The sequence below is a fragment of the Electrona antarctica genome (assembly GCF_951216825.1).
Source record: "Electrona antarctica genome assembly, chromosome: 12".
NCBI lineage: Eukaryota > Metazoa > Chordata > Actinopteri > Myctophiformes > Myctophidae > Electrona > Electrona antarctica.
This window is the reverse complement of record NC_136793.1, coordinates 51,988,150-52,007,574: the sequence shown is the minus strand read 5'-3', so window position 1 is coordinate 52,007,574 and position 19,425 is coordinate 51,988,150. Positions and strand designations below refer to the sequence as shown.

General features: G+C 43.1%; 3 protein-coding genes across 3 annotated transcripts in view; 1 reads left to right on the top strand and 2 right to left on the bottom strand.

The window, feature by feature from the left end:
- slc18a1 (solute carrier family 18 member A1) overlaps window positions 1-10,766 on the top strand; it is a gene marked incomplete at its 5' end in the record, with an annotated part of 20,958 nt that extends 10,192 nt beyond the window's left edge. The window contains 7 exons of the mRNA XM_079517026.1: window positions 361-456; window positions 953-1,031; window positions 1,249-1,300; window positions 6,356-6,419; window positions 7,107-7,226; window positions 7,548-7,681; window positions 10,189-10,766. Of these exons, the coding sequence (XP_079373152.1) occupies window positions 361-456; window positions 953-1,031; window positions 1,249-1,300; window positions 6,356-6,419; window positions 7,107-7,226; window positions 7,548-7,681; window positions 10,189-10,317 (674 nt within the window). The 3' untranslated portion in view covers window positions 10,318-10,766. The remainder of the gene's footprint in view (window positions 1-360; window positions 457-952; window positions 1,032-1,248; window positions 1,301-6,355; window positions 6,420-7,106; window positions 7,227-7,547; window positions 7,682-10,188) is intronic.
- On the bottom strand, window positions 3,501-4,118 carry chmp4bb (charged multivesicular body protein 4Bb; the record flags this gene model as incomplete). Its single annotated transcript, XM_079515985.1, has 1 exon — window positions 3,501-4,118. One exon carries the CDS (start codon window positions 4,116-4,118, stop codon window positions 3,501-3,503), a length of 618 nt encoding a protein of 205 aa, XP_079372111.1.
- Window positions 5,747-6,078, bottom strand: LOC306934706 (large ribosomal subunit protein uL15-like; the record flags this gene model as incomplete). Its single annotated transcript, XM_079517399.1, has 1 exon — window positions 5,747-6,078. Exon 1 carries the CDS (start codon window positions 6,068-6,070, stop codon window positions 5,747-5,749), a length of 324 nt encoding a protein of 107 aa, XP_079373525.1. The 5' UTR covers window positions 6,071-6,078.
- Window positions 10,767-19,425: the final 8,659 nt, after the last annotated feature.

The following is a 19,425-nucleotide window of genomic DNA, read 5'->3' as shown; positions in this document are numbered from 1 at the left end:
CTCCTTGGCTGCGGCTCACCGCTCCAAGAGATGGGTCAAATGCGGAGAACAATTTTCACTGCGGTAACGTGTGTGACAAATCGTACGACTTTGACTTTGACTTCAACGTTGTTCAGGACCCCTTAGCTGAGAGAGATAGACACACACACACACACACACACACACACACACACTACATATTGGTCTAAAATTGTCTTGCAGATTAAATTGCAGGACAAAGTCAATCTGGTCATATGTGGCTATTCTATACGTTATGAATCCATTCTGTTTATATACCGTATGGTTGCATGAATCTGTTTACATGCTGTATATGGATATACTGTACATTGTAAACCTGCTTGCTGTGTTTGTTCTATACAGGCTCGTTGTGTTTTGCCAACATGGGCGTGGCGATGCTAGAACCTACCCTACCTATCTGGATGATGCAGACCATGTGCTCCCCTAACTGGCAACTTGGTACGTTCAACTGGCATCTTTCTCCACCCATCCCCTGGGCCTAATAGGCCTATATACCATAATAATAATAGTAGGCCGATGTATTGTCAGTGGTGTAACTGTAAAGTAAAGTAAAATACAATTACTCAATTACTGTTCTTAAGTACAATTTTTTAGGATTCAATTGTCTTTTTATTGTGTTTTTAGATTTTCAATGTTTTTACTTCTATTCCACATACACATCAGAGGCAACTTTAGTTTTTTCTTTAGTTTTTTCAAATAGCCAAAGTTTAAATAGAGCTGAAGTGGTAATAGTTGTTTATATTTTGTAATGATAATCAAAATCAACAACGTAAGTAAAGTTTTCTAATTTAGTACAGTACTTTCCACCACTGGTCATTTGCTCCATGGCTGGAGCCTTCTTCTGACCCTGTCTGTCACTGTGTGTGTGTGTGTGTGTGTGTGTGCGTGCTTGTTCGTGCGTGCGCGTGCTTGTTCGTGCGTGCGTGTGTTTCAGGTTTAGCGTTCCTACCAGCCAGTGCGGCCTATCTGATAGGAACCAACCTCTTTGGAGTTCTGGCAAACAAGATGGGCAGGTCAGTGCATGTGTGCATGCTTGTGTGTGTGTGTGTGTGTGTGTGTGTGTGTGTGTGTGTGTGTGTGTGTGTGTGTGTGTGTGTGTGTGTGTGTGTGTGTGTGTGTGTGTGTGTGTGTGTGTGTGTGGGTGTGTGTGTGTGTGCTTGCGTGCATGTGCACGTGCACGTGTGACGTGTGACAGAGGGAAGCAGTGTATTCATGGTGTTGTTTCTCCAGGTGGCTGTGTTCCATGCTGGGGATGTTCATCATTGGCGTCAGTTTATTGTGTGTAAGTTCAATTTAACTCCCTTAGTATGTGTGTGTGTGTGTGTGCGTGCGTGCGTGCGTGCGTGCGTGCGTGCGTGCGTGCGTGCGTGCGTGCGTGCGTGCGTGCGTGCGTGCGTGCGTGCGTGCGTGCGTGCGTGCGTGCGTGCGTGCGTGTTATCACCTTCACCTGGGTCCGTGAGAAACAATATTTCGTTAAGTGATATGTATGCTTGTGAATGGCAATGAAATTGAACCTTCCTTCTTTGACTTCTTGTTTATTTATTTGTTTTACTCCTCTTCCCTCTCTATTTCCCTCCAAAGTTATTCATGCCCCCTCCCCCTCCCCCTCCCCCTCCTCCATAAAAATGTTTATGTTATGTCTGAGTCATAGTGTCATGCCTGTATATGGGCGTATCAGGTTTGTTTATGTTTATGACTGAGACAGCGACATGCCTATATATGGGCGTATCAGGTTTGTTTATGTTTATGACTGAGACAGCGACATGCCTATATATGGGCGTATCAGGTTTGTTTATGTTTATGACTGAGACAGCGACATGCCTATATATGGGCGTATCAGGTTTGTTTATGTTTATGACTGAGACAGCGACATGCCTATATATGGGCGTATCAGGTTTGTTTATGTTTATGACTGAGACAGCGACATGCCTATATATGGGCGTATCAGGTTTGTTTATGTTTATGACTGAGACAGCGACATGCCTATATATGGGCGTATCAGGTTTGTTTATGTTTATGACTGAGACAGCGACATGCCTATATATGGCGTGTCGGGTTTGTTTATGGCATGCCCCTTCTGTGCCCATATGGACCTGATGCCCCCTTTTGTACCCATACACGGAGCAGACTGATTTGTTTGCGCTGAGATCTCTGTAGCTCAGTCATTGTCTCTTTTACGCGCATATATGGAGATCACTGATTTGTTTACAATCCTCCCTTAAGTCAATTATTATAATATAATAAGATGTGATTTCTGTGGCTATAGCAGGATTTGATGCACAGGCCATGGACTGTTACTTCCAGTCAGTGTTGGGTATATTACTTTATATTTGGAATATATTTCTTATTACTTATTACCTTAATTTGTCAAGTAATATATTGTATTACATATTACTGTCTGAGCAAGAGTAATATATTAATATTACTATTACATATTACTTTTTTTAAATGCTCAAATCGAACAATTAAATATTTAGTATAATTATAAATTATACATTACGTAGACCAGTGGCGTATCTACAATAAGGCGAGGCCAAACGGCCGCCTAGCCAAATCCATTTGAAAACACGACTGAGAAAAAAAGAGGACAAACACCAGACCTGAGAACTATTAGTGGGGAGCGGAAATACGTAATTCTTTAACTTCTGCAGTTGTCACATAATGTCACAAGACAGAGCCACGGGCAACGAGACAGACAGACAGACAGAAAGTAATACAGAAAGTAATGCAGTAATACAGAAAGATTTTTAGAATATATTACAATTTGTTTGTTAAGTAATGTATTATATTACAAGTTACCGTATTCCGGTAATATATTACGTAATATATTAAGTTATGTAGTGTTAGTTACCCAACACTGCTTCCAGTATAGATACCGGTAGATACACACGTGTCTTATATCTCTAGGTTTAGATAGGAATTTGCCAAACAAGGCCCCGCTTGGCAATCCAATTATAGTTACGTGTACTATTTTTTTTGTAGCGTTACAAGACGATATCTTTTCTTCTCCGTATTTGATTGAAACCTTTAATTTATTCTCGAAAAGAGCATCACGGTTCACCCTCATTTGCAACAATTAAGACATAGACAGATATATAATAAAACACAAAAACTAATCTAAGGCATATATACAACACAGAAACACAGAAAGTTAAAAACAATTACACTGTGAGGTATAGGGAGGTTTAAAAGCCGCGACGAAATGCTTTTTAAGGTAAACCACACCAATGCAACTCATCGAGTTGCAAGGAGTTGCATTGGTGTGACGTGTGGTTGACCTTAAAAACTGTTTTGTCCCGACCCGACGCTTTGGTGTGGTTTGGGCTTAAGAGCAGGTTATTAAATTGTCCATAGGATATTGGGGTATTGCGTTTTTCGAGCTTGTTGAGTGTTCCATGAAATAGGGGCATCGAAGCAGACATATGTAGACGTCCACATGGCCTTCATCCAGCTCTACACAGTAGGTCTTCCATGTCGTCCTCTCAAGAAAGAGGAGAGAGCTTCTCTTTAGTGGCAGGTCTGGCGGGTAAGGATGTGGAAGGCACGTTGGGAAGCGACTCCAGCGGGTCCTTGTCCAGCTCTTCCATCTCATGCAACTCGGCCAGCAGCTCATCCAGCTCATCCTCGTCCTTGAATTTCCAGATGGCATCAGAGATTTCCTGAGCCAGCGCCTGTTGCTCTGTTATGTCCTGTATGAGCGCATCGGCCTTGTCAATGTCCACTTCTTCGTGGCAAGATTTCATGGCCTTGGCAGCAAAGGCCATGTTCTTGAGAACTTCAGTGTTGATGGAGGCATTCTGCAGTGCCTCTCTCTGGAACTCGATGGTGGACAGCGTTCCGTCGATCTGGCTCAGCTGATTCTCATACCGCTTCTTTCTTTTCAAGGCCAGCAGAGCCTCCATTCTGTTTTTGCTGCCATACTTCTTTGCGGTGAGGAGTTCATGGGAAATCTTGCTCTCTAGAACTTCTTGTTTCCTGGTGAGCATCCCCTCTGTCTCCCAGAGTTTCTGGAGCGCCTCTTGTGGACTAGGACTAGGTCCCCTTTCCCCTGCTTTTCCTCGTAGTCCTCCTCGGCCAAACAACTTAGTAATCAAAGACATTTCTGAGAAGCTAGAACAAAACGAAAACAATGGAGGAAAATACGCTTGTAAACAACGCTAGGTGGAAGTAGACCAAAGCAGCCTTTGCAGATCTGATAGTGTATGCTGGTGAGCGGTCGGTTACAGCATATATAGTCCCTGATGATGTCACGCTCTGTCTATCTCTATGCCCATATATGGTGGTATGGTGAGGTCAGCAATATCCAAATATGGAGTCCAATCAGTCCATGATGTCAGGCCATCAGCATGTGGTAACCATAACGACCAGGACTCACTCAAACATATTGAGTAACTATGACGACGGCCCACTGTAAAGCATGAAAGCAGCTTTTCCCATCATCAGGGTACTCTGTGACATCACAAGCTCCCATATGTCCATATGATGGCCTTAAAAAGGGACACAGACTGACAGATACAGAGATCTCCATATATGGGAATAAATGACACAGGTAGACAGATACCGAGATCTACATATATGGGAATAAAAGGGACAAGGACTTACTGACAGATATAGGGATCTCCATATATGGACATAATAGGGACACAGGTAGACAGATATACATGTATCTCCATTGGAGATACATTTATATCCGTCTAACCTGTGTCCCTGGTGCAAATACAGCAACGTGCAGCTAGCCAATCGCAGTGTGGGAGGCGGGACATGCATGGGAAGTCAAGGAAGAGAGAATTTGAGACGCTAAATTTCAAAAATCACACCCGTGTGAAGTGAGGGGCGCTAATATATTAAAGTCTAACTCATCATGTTGATTAGGTGATGTAATGGTGATGTAAAACAAATGGTGTCAAAACAAAATCAATCAAAATTCTCTTTTTTGTTAATGGCATTTCATGTTTGTGTTAGGGACAAGATGACGTAAACCTTCCCTTCATTGTCAATGGCGTTTTTAAAACAAACATTGAACTAAACACAAACATTAATCCTGTGTATAAATAGATTAAAAATACTTAACGGCCGATTAGCTCAGATTCACACAAGTTTCCGCGGTAACCTACTGCAGCTTTTAAGGTCCCTGCACACAGAGCGTGTTTTAAGGTCCCTGCACACAGAGTGCGTTTTTCGGATTTTTCGTGTTTCTCCGTCAGTTTTCCGAAAAACGCGTCCAGTGTGCAACCACCTTAAGGGCCTTTAAAACGTGAAGCGATAGAACGCGCCTATAGTTCATTGTCAATGAGACCTGCGTTTTTGCGCGGAGAAGTCGCGGTGCGACAACGCAAACGTATTTACGTGAATTTGTTGCGCGCGTGCTCGTTTCGTGCACGCACCAGCGACTCACCAGACCTGGATTCTGTTTAGCTTTTTTTTTTACGCTTGCGTTGTCGCGCCCCTCTTCAGCAGACCTGTAGCAGACCTGTCGTTGATCCAGACCTGTAGCAGACCTGTCGTTGATCCAGGCAACAACGTGTGCGTTACTCGCTTCCCGTTTTTTTTTAGCTAGTCCCAACTAGGCTTTTACATTTTTATTTTGTGCAACAATTTGTTTTTGCTCAATTTATGATGCAACCATCTTGCAGAGTATAAGCTTATAAATTCCACATTCCAGGTGAAATACAAATAACCCACAGATACCCAACGATGTGTCAGACACAAACAACTTTATTCTGGAACACTATGCCATAGCAACACATGCCTTGATCTTCTCCTCTGCCTTTCTGCTGAAGAACTTGGCCTTGACGATCACTGGCTGCTTGGGCAGCTTACCTTTCCCCAGGACTTTGTAGTAACCGGCACGCACGGCATCGATGATGGGCGCAGCGCCTTCCGGCTTGGCGGCGTAGTTGAGCCTAGTCTGCTCGCTCACCAGAGTCCACAACTTGTCCAGGTTGATGGTGGGGCAATGCTTTGTGTTCTTCTTCAAGTGGTAGTGTCTCATACCCACCTTACCAAAGTACCCAGGATGGTATTTATCGAAGTTGACCCTGTGGTGATGCATGCCACCAGCATAACGCGACCATGTCCGTGGCTGACGTGCCCTCGGAGTTTGCCAAACAACTTGCCAAATACCGCTCTGTTTCGGCTGTTATAGGCAGTTCGTCTGTGTGGAGGAGAAGGTGCCATGTGTATCCTTAGTTGCGCATGAACTGTCAACTGTTTCCCTGGAAAATGAATTGTAATTTGCGGATTCAAATAAAAAACTAAAGTGTGTGTGTGTGTGTGTGTGTGTGTGTGTGTGTGTGTGTGTGTGTGTGTGTGTGTGTGTGTGTGTGTGTGTGCGCAGGTTCCAATGGCTACAAGTATTTACGGATTGATTGCACCGAATGCAGGCCTGGGCTTTGGCATCGGTAAGAATATTTATTTACTGCATGTTCTTTTTTTGGCTATTTCCCATCGGGGTCGCCACAGCGGACCATCTGTTTCCTTCTGCTTCTGTTCTCTGGGTCTTCCTCTGTCATTCCAGCCACCTGCATGTCCTCTCTCACTGAATCCATCTGTGGTGGAACAAGTACTCAAAGTTTTTACTTAAAAACTACGCTATGGTGACGAAAACTATGACTAAATATATTGTCAATTTTGTCAATCTATAAGCTCACAATGTCTCGCAGAGCTTGTAGATATGCTATTTTGGCACGCAGGCAGCTACGTATAAATCAGGTGTGTTAGTCGACTAAATCAACTCTAGATTTAGTCGACTAAAATCTTATGATATTTAGTCAACTAAAACTAGAATAAAGCATTTCAGATTACAAAATATATGATATACAACAAGCTTCACAATGTGATAATATACAATACATCGTCAGTGATATTTTGTGTAGAGCGAAAACATTTTTTTTAAGGTTTTTAATTAACCCTACTGTACTCTGCTGTGTGTGTGTGTGTGTGTGTGTGTGTGTGTGTGTGTGTGTGTGTGTGTGTGTGTGTGTGTGTGTGTGTGTGTGTGTGTGTGTGTGTGTGTGTGTGTGTGTGTGTGTGTGTGTGTGTGTGTGTGTGTGTGTGTGTGTGTGTGTGTGTGTGTGTGTGTGTATTAGGTATGGTAGATTCTTCCATGATGGCCAACATGGCTTATCTTGTGGACATCCGCCATTCGAATGTGTACGGAAGTGTGTATGCTATTGCTGATGTAGCACTGTGCCTGGGCTTTGCTGTCGGTAAGTCGCACACACGCACGCAGACACGCACGTACACGCACCCAGAGTGAACACATTGCATGCAACCACAGATACAAACTTCCATTATTTATTCATTATTTATTGATTTATTGATACTGTGTTGCGGGTGATTAGGTGGGGTGGGAGCGGTTCGTTTTAGGAGAGCTTTGTTGTTTGTTTTGTCCTTGTTTATGTATGCATGAATGTATTTGTTGTATTGTTCTGTATTTGCTGGAAACGAGATGATACATCTCAAGGGGATATCCTTTTCTCAATAAAGGTTCATATACAGTATATTAAAAGATGATGTTATACTACCAGGTCCATCCACGGGGGGAGCTGTTGTGCAGTCCATTGGTTTTTCCTACCTGATGTATGCGATTGGTCTCATCTGCATCCTGTACGCTCCGCTCTGCTACTTCCTGCGGAAACCTTCGGTCAGAGAGGAGAAGATGGTGAGGCGCGCACGCACGTTTTAAAATGCATGATGTAAAAAGTCGATCTTCTTGTATAACAGCTGTATATTTTGAACCAAATCGGCAAGGTTTACTGATTCTGTCTGTATCAGTTATTGTTCTCAAAGCGGGGATCCAGGTACCTCCAGGTACCTCCAGGTACCCCAGGTATCCCATCCAGGTACCCCAGTGAGTCCTTGAGGGGGTTCCAGCAGGTCTAGGTCTGTAAATCCAAAAGTGCACAAATGTACACCCTTTGAGTTATAAGTGTCCTTGGGCCCCTAATCAAACTGGGTGTTAAAAATCACACGTGTGTGAAGTGAGGGGCGCCCACTGTGGCTGCCACATGACGTCACTGCTTAAAGCAAACGTTAAAAATCCATAGACTGCCAGACGTTGGAGTGGCCAGTTGTAATACCAGGAATCGAACCCGGGTCTCCCGTGTTGAAAGCCAACATCTTAACCACTAAGCCAAAGGGGTATCCCTGTAACTCGGGGGAGATATTAGACTTAGACAGGCTGAGGCTGTGAGCCACTCTGCTACACTCATGCCCTTTTGACCTCCTCTCCCACGGGGCCCGGGAATCCCGATCCGGGTCACGGCACCATTGTAACACCCGGGAATCGAACCCGGGATCCCCTGCGTGGAAAGCCAACATCTTAACCACTAATCCAAAGTGACTCGGGGGAGATATTAGACTTTTGAGGCCATCACCCTGAGGCTGTGAGCCACTATGCTACACTAGCGCCCCTCAACAAGGTAAAGTTAACCACACAGGGTTTAAGTGGTTAAAAATAACACCTGTGTGAAGTGAGGGGCTCTCTCATCATGACGTAAAATTGACACTATGCCTATTCGCTCAGACACTACGACGTGGAATTCTCCATTCATTGTCGATGGGAATTTGATGTTTGTGTAAGACGGAATTCTGACACTAATAGCGGAAAGTCTGAGAACCACTTGAATCCACCGCGTTGCAACCGGCTTTGTCAGTCATCAAAATTGACCTACGTATGTTTGGCGGAGGAAGCCGTGGCGTGCAGGGAGGGTGATATTGGTCATTGCATGTACAGTTGGAGGCCATCGATATTGTCCTTTTCTTTTTGCTGAGGTTTGCGTGATCTGTGCAAAAGGACAGTTAACCCATTTTGGGCGGGAACCCCTTTTGGTGTTTTAAACATTATGTTATAATTTAACTATTGAAAAATAGCAGATCTACAAGCTCATAGCGCGCCACCGAGTGGCGCGCTACGAGCTTGTAGGTCTGCTATTTTTGAAAAATCGTGAAAATATTTATTTCAGAAAACTGGAGGATTTAGAAGGATTTTTTAAAATGTTGAGGTCAGGCCTAAATGGGTCAAATGATAAGGGACAATATCGGTGGCACCCAACTGTACTACGGGCTAGGGCAACACCTGTCAGCGGGGAGTGTTGGGGCGGGAGGAGGAGGACGAAGGCACTACGTCCTCCCGCTGGGGGCTCCTCACTGGCAGGGGAGTGAACTAAATTGGGGAGAAAAAAAGGGAGGGGAGGGGGGGGGGGGGGGGCGGAATTGACTACTCTAAATTTCAAAGTAAAAAATAAACACTCAGTTGTGTACGTGTGAAGTGTGTGCAGGGAAAACACAAGCCTATACTGTACATACGGTACATACAAACACACATACATACACGCACACAGACAGACATCCATGCACGGGAACATACTGTATGCGTGCACACCGCAGCGAGTGTTTCTTTAGCCGTTTTTGTGGAGTGTAATTGACTCTCTATTATATGTGATGATTTCCTCTTTTAACTTTGAAGGCGGGCGTTCTGTGGCCTGTAATCATCTTAATGGTTCTAGTAATGACCCCCCACATACACGCACACGCGCGCGTGCACGCACACACACATACACACACGCACACGCGCGCGTGCGCTCGCGTGTGCACGCCCGCACACACACGTGCACACACACGTGCACACATCAAACTGACAGTGCCACAGAGACTGGAGTCTTCACTTGGATAACAGGTTTGGACGGACATCAGAGAGAGAGAGAGAGGGAAAAGAAGAGAGATAGCTTCCTCTAACTCTTCTCTGAAGTATGTTGGAACCTGTCTGCCTGCCTGCGTGCGTGCGTGCGTGTGTGTGTGTGTGTGTGTGTGTGTGTGTGTGTGTGTGTGTGTGTGTGTGTGTGTGTGTGTGGGTGTGTGGGTGTGTGGGGGTGTGTGTGTGTGTGTGTGAGAGTGTGTGAGTGTGTGTGTGTGTGTGTGTGTGTGTGTGTGTGTGTGTGTGTGTGTGTGTGTGTGTGTGTGTGTGTGTGTGTGTGTGTGTGAGTGTGTGTGTGAGTGTGAGTGTGAGTGTGAGTGAGTGTGAGTAGTGTACATGTACGTTTGTCTGTCCGAAAATACCAATAGTAATAGCCTAATTTACTTTCTGATTATTGTTTCCTTGTGTTCCTTTTTGAGACCAATGTATTTTCTCGTCAGAGTCAAAATGTATGCGTGTGTCTTGTCTTGTAGGCCATCTTGGACCAGGAGTGTGGCATGAGGAGTTACGAGTCTTACGACACACACAGAGTCTTCCCGCTGAGAGAACACAGAACATTCCCTATGAGTGACGACAGTCAGGATGAGACTGAAGAGTATTAAAGAAGAGTCATTAAAGAAGAGTTTAAAAGCCTCATTAAGGCCTATTCATAGTCCAGTTTCCGGTGAAGAGGTGACCACCGAAAACTACAACATGACGTCACGCCGCGGTGGTCACCACTCACACAAACACATCTCTCTGTTTTTACTAACCACCCGTTTTGGTGGTCACCTCTTCACCGAAAACTGGACTATGAATTGGCATTTGGTAGCCCCTAGAGGCTGTGCTGCTCATTACACCCAAACTCATCTCTTGTTGACACAGACCTCTGTGTCTCATTAAAGCTCGTGGGGGGATGTCTGTCAAAATGAACATGCAACATTAAGCACTGGAACCATAGCAGCCCCCTCTATACCTGGGGGGCGAACATTCGGCGAAAATGGCTGATCTACGAGCTCGCAATGTGATCTTGTATTTCGTCTACTTTCGACAAAGATATTCTGTTGTAGAGGTAAAATGGACGGGGCATTGTCTGAGTCTTATCATTCTATACACAAACTCATTTCATTATTATTATTATTATTATTATTATTATTATTATTATTATTATTATTATTATTATTATTATTATTATTATTATTATTATTATTATTATTATTATTATTATTATTATTATTATGTTATTTTCTTAGTTTACTGTCTGACAGTTTTGTCAGCTTTATTATCATTATTATTATTATTTCTTTTTTATTTGGTTCTGTAAACCAATAGGGTAGGCAATTATAAGCTTTTAGCTTCAGCCTACACCTTTTCGGGCCACTCAAGTGTATAATGTATTATGTATGTATTGTATTGTGAAAGGTTCGAAATAAACTAAACTAAACTAAACTAAACTAAACTAAAACTTGTATAGAGCCCTGGGGGACTCCAGTCAATGAAGTATATAGGGTTTAAGTGGTTTAAACACTGGTTAGCTATTATCCTTGTTATTTATAGGGCAAAGTGCTCTGTTTTACTTGCCAGATGTAATGCAGCGTAATCCTGCAGAATGTGATTCTATAGTACTGCGCAAATGTGATTTATTGTGATGGTTTTCCTTTAATAAATGAATACTGGAAGAATTGTATGTCCATGTTATGATTTTATAGATTTCTACTCATGGAATGTTTAAGATAGCAAGCGATGGTAAAGGTACTCGCATTTTTTACTTAAATAAAAGTATCAATACTGCAATGCAGAAATACAAATACACTAGTAGGCTATAAGTCCAGAATTAAAAAATGTACTTGTATAAAGATACAACAGCATTGGCATCAAAGTATACTTAAAGTACCAAAAGTAAAAGTAGTCAATATGCAGAATGAGTTTACCTCCCCTTTTAGCCTCCTGGAAGATGGATTTGCAGGCCTGTTTTAAAGGAAGCCAGCCACATTTTTTAAGAGATGGTGGCAGTGAAATAATTTACCCATGTTTTTTCTATATAGGTGGGTGGTACGAGATTGTTGTTGTCGCTCCCTCACACACACGCACGCACGCACGCACACACGCACGCACGCACACACCTGTTCATTGTCTCCACCAGGCCGAAGGCATGGGGAGAGAGTATGTTTTGCACTCCGTCCGTGTGTGTGTGCGTGTGTGCGTCCGTCCTTCCTTCCGTCCGTCTGTTACCAGCTAATCTCCGGCACCGTTAACCCGGTCGATGCCAAACTTTGCACACACGCTCCCTGGATGCCAACGATGAACCTCTGCCCCACATTTTCCAGAACGGGCTGTTATAGCGCCACCATGAGGCAGCTTTTCACATTTTGTACCTAAAACTGCACCGATCTGCGTGAAACGTTGCATGCACACTCCCTAGTGGCCAAGGACAAACCGTTGACCTGCATTTTCCGCATCTGCCTTTTATAGCGCCACCAGGAGGCCGACTTTTGTAAAACACATTTTTTGATATTACTCCTCCAGATTCTGTCCAAAAATCTCACAAATCGTTACACACCATCTCTATGGTCATGTGCTCAAGTCGGATCTGTCCGATATTTCATATTCCATCCTAATTGGCTATAATTAGCTTTCACACTTTGCAAGATTGCCCCGTTTTGAACAAAAGCCTCAAATCATGAACGCAGCATGCAATTTACGTGAAATCTTTCACACATTTTCTTACTAGGCTGAGGAATATATCCCACCCTTTTCACATTGATTGGCCTGTTATAGCGCCACCAACAGGTTGATTTTTGCAAAACACATTTTTGGAACAAAATGCCTCAAAAACATGTTTATATTAATCCTAAACATTTTGCCAAACATCTCACACAGTCCTATCCTCCTGGTGGAGACCTGTGCCCAGAAGGGCACTTTTTCTAGTTCAGTCTAGATTCCCCACCCCCCTTCTCAGAATCGTTCTGTTATGTTCTTAAGTTTTACTGATTTTGGCTTTCTATTATTATCCTTTCTGTCCCTTGGGTCTCAGCGACCTTCAGTACTAGCTGACTCCACTCCAGTCTCCAGACACACAATCACCACACACAATCATACTTTGAACATTTACTCCGAACATATACTCTACTCTGTTTTTAGGGTAAAGTATCCTCTGTTGCGATGATGCATAGACATGATACATCCTCCACTACAACAAGTCTAATACTAGATGGCAGCTGGCTCCTTTCCAAGCGAAGAAGCAGCGGCTCTACTGTGAGTCTTTCTCGCTTGAGTGAACTTCTCACCCTGTCTCTAAGGGAGATGCCAGCCTCCCGTCTGTTTGTTTTTTTGGCTTTCGCCTTTATTTTATATTTTTTATGGAGGTACAGACAGTAGGCTGACAGAAAATGGGGAGAGAGATGGGGGAGTGACATGCAGTAAAGGCCGTCGGGATCGGGAGTCGAACCCGCGGCACACTGCCAGACTGGATTACCAGCCAAGGTGCCTGGACCGCTGAGCCACAGCCCTAGGCCATTTTGGCCGCTATTGTATCCACAACCTTATTCTTTCAGTCGTGACCCACACTTCATGACCAAAGATTATTTTGGGGGAAGCGTTTGTTAATAATTATACCAAATGCATGACTTTTTAAATCACGTGAGAACAAGCTGGAGCACTGACAGCGAGACCTTGAGGCTTGTGCGCACACCCCAAGTATAAGCAACTATACATTCCACACATCAAGTCCAGCCCCACTATTGAGTATTGACCATTTTAAATCAAACCTATATAAAGACCCACTTTTTCTCCCTCGCTTTTAGCTCAGTCCGAGTGGCACATTGACGACAAGCGTGCCAAATTGACAAGCTGCAGTGGACACAAAAACACTCCCTCAGCGTCAATCACACTGCTGGTGATGGTTTTTGTGGTTTTGGCTTGGGAATAGCATACACAATATACAATCAGTTTATTATGAATTCTTTCCACATTTTACAAGGCAAATAACAAACACAAGACACAGAAAGTGAAAAGAACAAGACAAAAAAAAACAACTAACAGAAAAAAGGTCATGTGAGACATTATAACAACAAAAACTAAGTGATTACAAGTTTAAGGTACAGGATTACTGCATAATACAATCATAATACAATTATTCTGTGCCTGCCATCCCCTTAATATCACCACATGGTGTCAAAGGTAACAGGTATGGTCGCCCCTTTTCCATCTCGCCCCACTACTCTACCTAGCTGTAATAACAAACATAATTCATGTTGGTGATTATATAAAAGGTATTATCATATTAATTTATCATTGTTAAGTTAACTCTGTATATCCACGGGCATTACAGCATGATGATGCCATTACAAAACATGGGCTACATGGAAGAAATGTGTTTAATAAAACAAAATTAACTGCTAGTTAGGTCCTAAATTAACTTAATTAAGCAGTCACCGTCTCTGTGTCATGTTATTCCGTCTTCATAGTATAGAGTATAGAGATCGACTACTATACAATCAAATAAATCTGTATACAAGATCATTTCAGATTTCAGAGAGGGAGGGAAATACTAAATGAACTGTTAAAGGAGCATTCAGTGATTTGGGTGATTTGGAAAACCACCCAGTCCGCCCCGGTAACAAAATGTGCACATGCACGCTCTACAGTGGGGGGAAGTGCAACAGGCCAACAGCATGTGCACCAAGGCCCGCCCCCACTCGATCATGATTGGAGGAAGGCCCCACTCATCCTGATTGGATGAAGGTTTTGCCACCCGCCACCAAAACTGAAACTATGGTTTTTTGACCCCAGGGGCTCACTGGGGACAGGGAGGAACTCCTTATATGGTCAGCACACTCTATAGTAGGGAGGATTATCCAGAAAAAAAATAAAAAATAAGTGATATTTGAATTAAGTCCAATCACTGAATATACCTTTAACTATACATGAAAACATTTCGCGGGGGTGAGTTGGTAAAGGGGCGAGTCGTTTGGTATCCGTGTCAAATATATTGCATTTCCTGTCTGTTTCTATTAACGTCTGTGTTAAGCCTGAAGGCGGCTCTCTCATCTGCCCTGTTTGTCTGATGTGTGATAGTAGATTTACACACGATCAACACAGAGATTACTTGTAAAGCTGTGTGATCCAGGTTGAGTTTAATGGGATTATTGTCTATGCTTTTACGGTAAAAGATGACGTCGTTCTTACAGTTAAGAAGACATCAGAGGCAAGGCAAAGGCAAGCTTATTTGTATAGAACATTTCAATAACAAGGTAAATCAAAGTGAAACACATTATAAAAGGAGATGTGAATACAATGGTTCCTAGGTTCTGGATTTGTAGTGCGGCCTCCATCCAGTTATTACACTGCAGTGCGGGTCGCAGTTTGGGGAAAGAGAAAGGAAAGAGACAAGAACAATAAACATAATTATGACAAGACAAAGAGTCAGTCCCAACAGGAGGGAGTAGAAACACACACACACACACACACACACACACACACACACACACACACACACACACACACATACACACACACACACACACACACACACACACACACACACACACACACACACACACACACACACACACACGCACACAACCCACAAAACAACAAGTGAACATATTGAGTCATGCTCTAAAAGTCTTTAGGGTGGGGGTCGGGGGATATTTATTTTTTTATTAAAAAGTTAATTGAATATACATTCAAATTACTGTGCAACACACGATGCAATTCAATGTGACATCAACTTGGAGTCCGGATGCCTGAATGGCAACCCTCGACTGCCAACACTAGAATTTTGTATAAAAAGAATGAATAAAAAACAAAACATACAAGAAGGCAGCAGTAATCAGAAAAGTTTTATTTTTAAACTGGAATGAGTTAGCAGACCTGAAGGTTTATGGGACTTTGCACCTGATTATGTGGTGCATGACATGAATGAATGAACAAAACAAATGAATGAAATGAAAGTCAATAGAATACGAATGTATCTGTGAATGATCTGGGTGTCCATGTTAACAGGAAGTACAGTACTATCTGATGTTTAATTTCCTGTTTGGCCTCGATGGCAGACTGGGAGGGGAGGAACAGTATGGTGTAAACTTTACACCATACTGTAAAGTAACTAAGTACCGGTAGATTTACTTAAGTACTGTACTTAAGTACAACTTGAGTTTGTCCAACTTCCAGTACTTTTACTTCTACTCCCACTACATCTCAGAGGCAAATATTGTACTTTTACTCCACTACATTTATTTGTAGATTTTGATTACGATTACAAAACATACATTAACCACTTCAGCCCTATAGGCTATATTTTGGCTATTTTCAAAAGATTTTTATACATTTGAAATTTTTAATTCTGCATAAGGAGTAGGCTTCTTTTACTTTTGGTATACGTTAAGTACATTTTGATGCCAATACTTTTGTACTTTCACTCAAGTGCATTTTGAATTCCGGACATTTACTTGTAATGGAGTAGTTCTACATTGTAGTATTGATACTTTTACTTAAGTATAATCCTTGCTTTTTCCAACACTGGGGAGGGAAGGGAGGTGGTGGTATGGAAGCACAGGTGATGAAATGAAGAGAAGCCAGGGGATGAAAGTGTGAATGGATGGAGGGATGGAAAGGAAAGATAAATATAATAGGTAGCTGTAGTTTAATTGTTACTTCAGTTCAGGACTGCAGAACCATTGGGCACCAGGAGAGTAGGAATTAAGCCTAAGGAGGTATCGAGAGAGGAGGCGGAGCATTGATCTCATTCTGACCTCGGACAAATCCAGAATCTCCAAGAAAGGTGTTATTGTATGCAGGCTTAGCGATCATTTTATGATTTTCTGCACCCGCAAAAAACTAAAACTAAAGTCCGGCTGTCACAAAACAGTCATATCTAGACTATAGGGACCTCAAAACCTATACTCTAGCGAGGCCTTTAACATTGAACTGGAGAGTCTGGATTGGTCCGATGAGCTTAGGAGCTCACTAGTCGAAGAAGCATGGCTTGGCTTCAAAACTAAATTTACAACAGTACTAAACACCATGGCTCCTTTGCGAACCATCAGGGTCAAAACCCGCTCTGAGCCATGGATGAATTCGGACATACTGACTGCAATGAAAGCCAGAGACCATAAATGCTCTGAACTTCTAAAATGCAAGTCCAAGCTAGCCAAACGCTTCGACAGTGATCTCCAAACCCAACTGGGCATCCTAAAAACCCAACGAAACAAGCTAAGAAATGTCGTAACTGCCACGACCAAATCCGCAAAAAAAAAACTTTATCAGTGATAAAGCTGAGGAAAACAAAAACAATCCTCAGGAGCTCTGACTGGAAACTATACTAAACAACCAGCTAGGCTGCGGTCAGAAACTAAAAACCAGGTTTACAAACATAAACATCAAATCGAACGACACCCTCATCACTGACAAGCTTGATGTAGACTACTTAAACATCTTCTTTACAAACATTGCAACAACGCTGGTTAACAAACTGCCCTCCCACTCTAGGTGCTTTGGTGTAGACCACATCCAAGCCTTCTACAAAAACCTAGGTGTTTGTAAAGAGGATTTTAAGCTGACAATGGTAACAACTGAGGAGGTACTTAAAAAACTGAATGCCCTTCAACCCCACAAGGCCACTGGCCATGACAATATTCCCTCCAAATTTCTCAGAGACTCGGCCATCTCTATAGCTCCAATCATCCCCCACATAATAAACCTCTCCATCAAACAGGGACAGTTCCCCAAGATTTCAAACTGGCCAAAGTAACCCCCCTGCACAAGAAAGGGAACTACCGCCCTATTTCTATTCTTAGCTCCATCTCAAAAGTGATGGAAAAAATTGTCTATGAACAGGTTGAAAAGTATTATAATTAATGTATGAATTCCAATCTGGCTTCAGAACATCCCACTCCACTGACACATGCCTCCTCTATTTGAGCGACCACATCAAACACGAGGTGGATGCTGGCAAATACTGCGGCATGGTCATGCTGGACCTCCAAAAGGCTTTTGACACCGTGAACCACTCCATAACAAGCTAAAAGCAATTGGTTTTGATACCACATCAGTGAGCTGGATGCAATCCTACCTGGAGGGGAGAGAACAGATGGTGGAGGTGAACGGAACACTGCCCCCCCTTCCAGTGAGCTGTGGCGTTCCACAAGGAAGCATACTAGGACCTTTACTGTTCCTAATATATGTAAACGACATGACATCAGCTTGTGACTGCAATTTGTTCCTGTTCGCAGATGACTCAGCACTGCTGGTCTCGGACAGGGACAAACTGCAGGTTGAAAAGGCCCTCAGCTCTGAACTTGGTAGAATCTGCACCTGGCTCGCTGATAACAAACTATCTGTACACCTGGGAAAAACTGAATCCATTCTATTTGGATCAAATAGTAATCTCAGCAAGGCAGATGGCTTCTTGGTTAGAGTGGGTGACAATATTATCACACGAAAAGATGAAATTACCTACCTAGGTTCCATCCTGGAGGCAAATCTTTCCGGTGATAAAATGGCCACCAACGTAATCAAAAAGGTCAACCAAAGAACAAGATTCCTATACAGGATCTCCTCACTGGTCAACAAAATCACCTTGAAGACCCTAACAGGAGCCCTCGTACAAGGTTTCTTTGACTACGCTTGCACCTGCTGGTACCACAGCACCTCTAAGGCCCTTAAAACAAGGCTCCAGACTTCCCAAAACAAACTGGTCAGGCTACTACTTGGCCTCACTCCCCGAACCCACCTCACCCCTGTCCACTTTGACAGGCTGGAATGGCTTAGGGTTGATGACAGAGTACAGCACCTTGCATTGGGTCTGGTCCACAAGATTCGCTACACCACCAAGATACCCATGTACCTGTCTAAATACTTCCTTAATGTCAACAAAGTCCACACCCACAACACCAGAGGGAGTTCAACAAACCATGTGCAACCCAGATTCGGCACAAACAAGGGACTAAATTAATTTCGCTCCTATGCCACCAAAACGTGGAACACCCTACCAACAGTCATTAGGACATGCAAATCCCTTGACTCCTTCAAAACTGCTCTCAAAGGGCACCTACGGACGGATGCAATTCGAAACTGGCCCCCGTAAAATCTGAATCCCCCCCCCCCACCCCTGTTCCCCCCCACTGTATATGTTTCTTTTCCCTTTTTACCTCCTATGATGATTTCCTTTTGACTATATAGTTGTGTATATTCGTACGTCTCTAAATGTTTTGATGAATTGAAAATGGTGGGCCCTATTGTAAACAAGTGTAATGCTTTATGGTGTCGTCCACTCACTGTTAAAGGACCACTTCACCACTTTTCAACATCTCTTCATATAACTGGTCCTCACTAATGTTCATGATAAAACACCACCATTTTTTCCTACTCAGTCTGTGTCTCATAGGAGGGCTATGCAGCCCTCCTATGCGAATCGTACCAGCCATTACAATACTGTCGGAACTTGTGGCAGTTCGGACACAAAACAAGATTTGTTTTAAAATATATTTAGATTTTTATCATCGTGAGAACGATGGCTTCAACTTTTGCATTGCAACTTTTCTGGAAAAGAAAGCCTGCCGTTTCTATTAGCTTGGATTCACCATCGATGATGTCACTGGTGGACGGGTTTCTGAACTGCCCACAGCCCTCCTATGAGACACAGACTGAGTAGGAAAAAATTGTGGTATTTTATCATGAACATTAGTTAGGACGAGAAGTTGAAGAAGAGAAGAGAAGTTGAAAAGTGG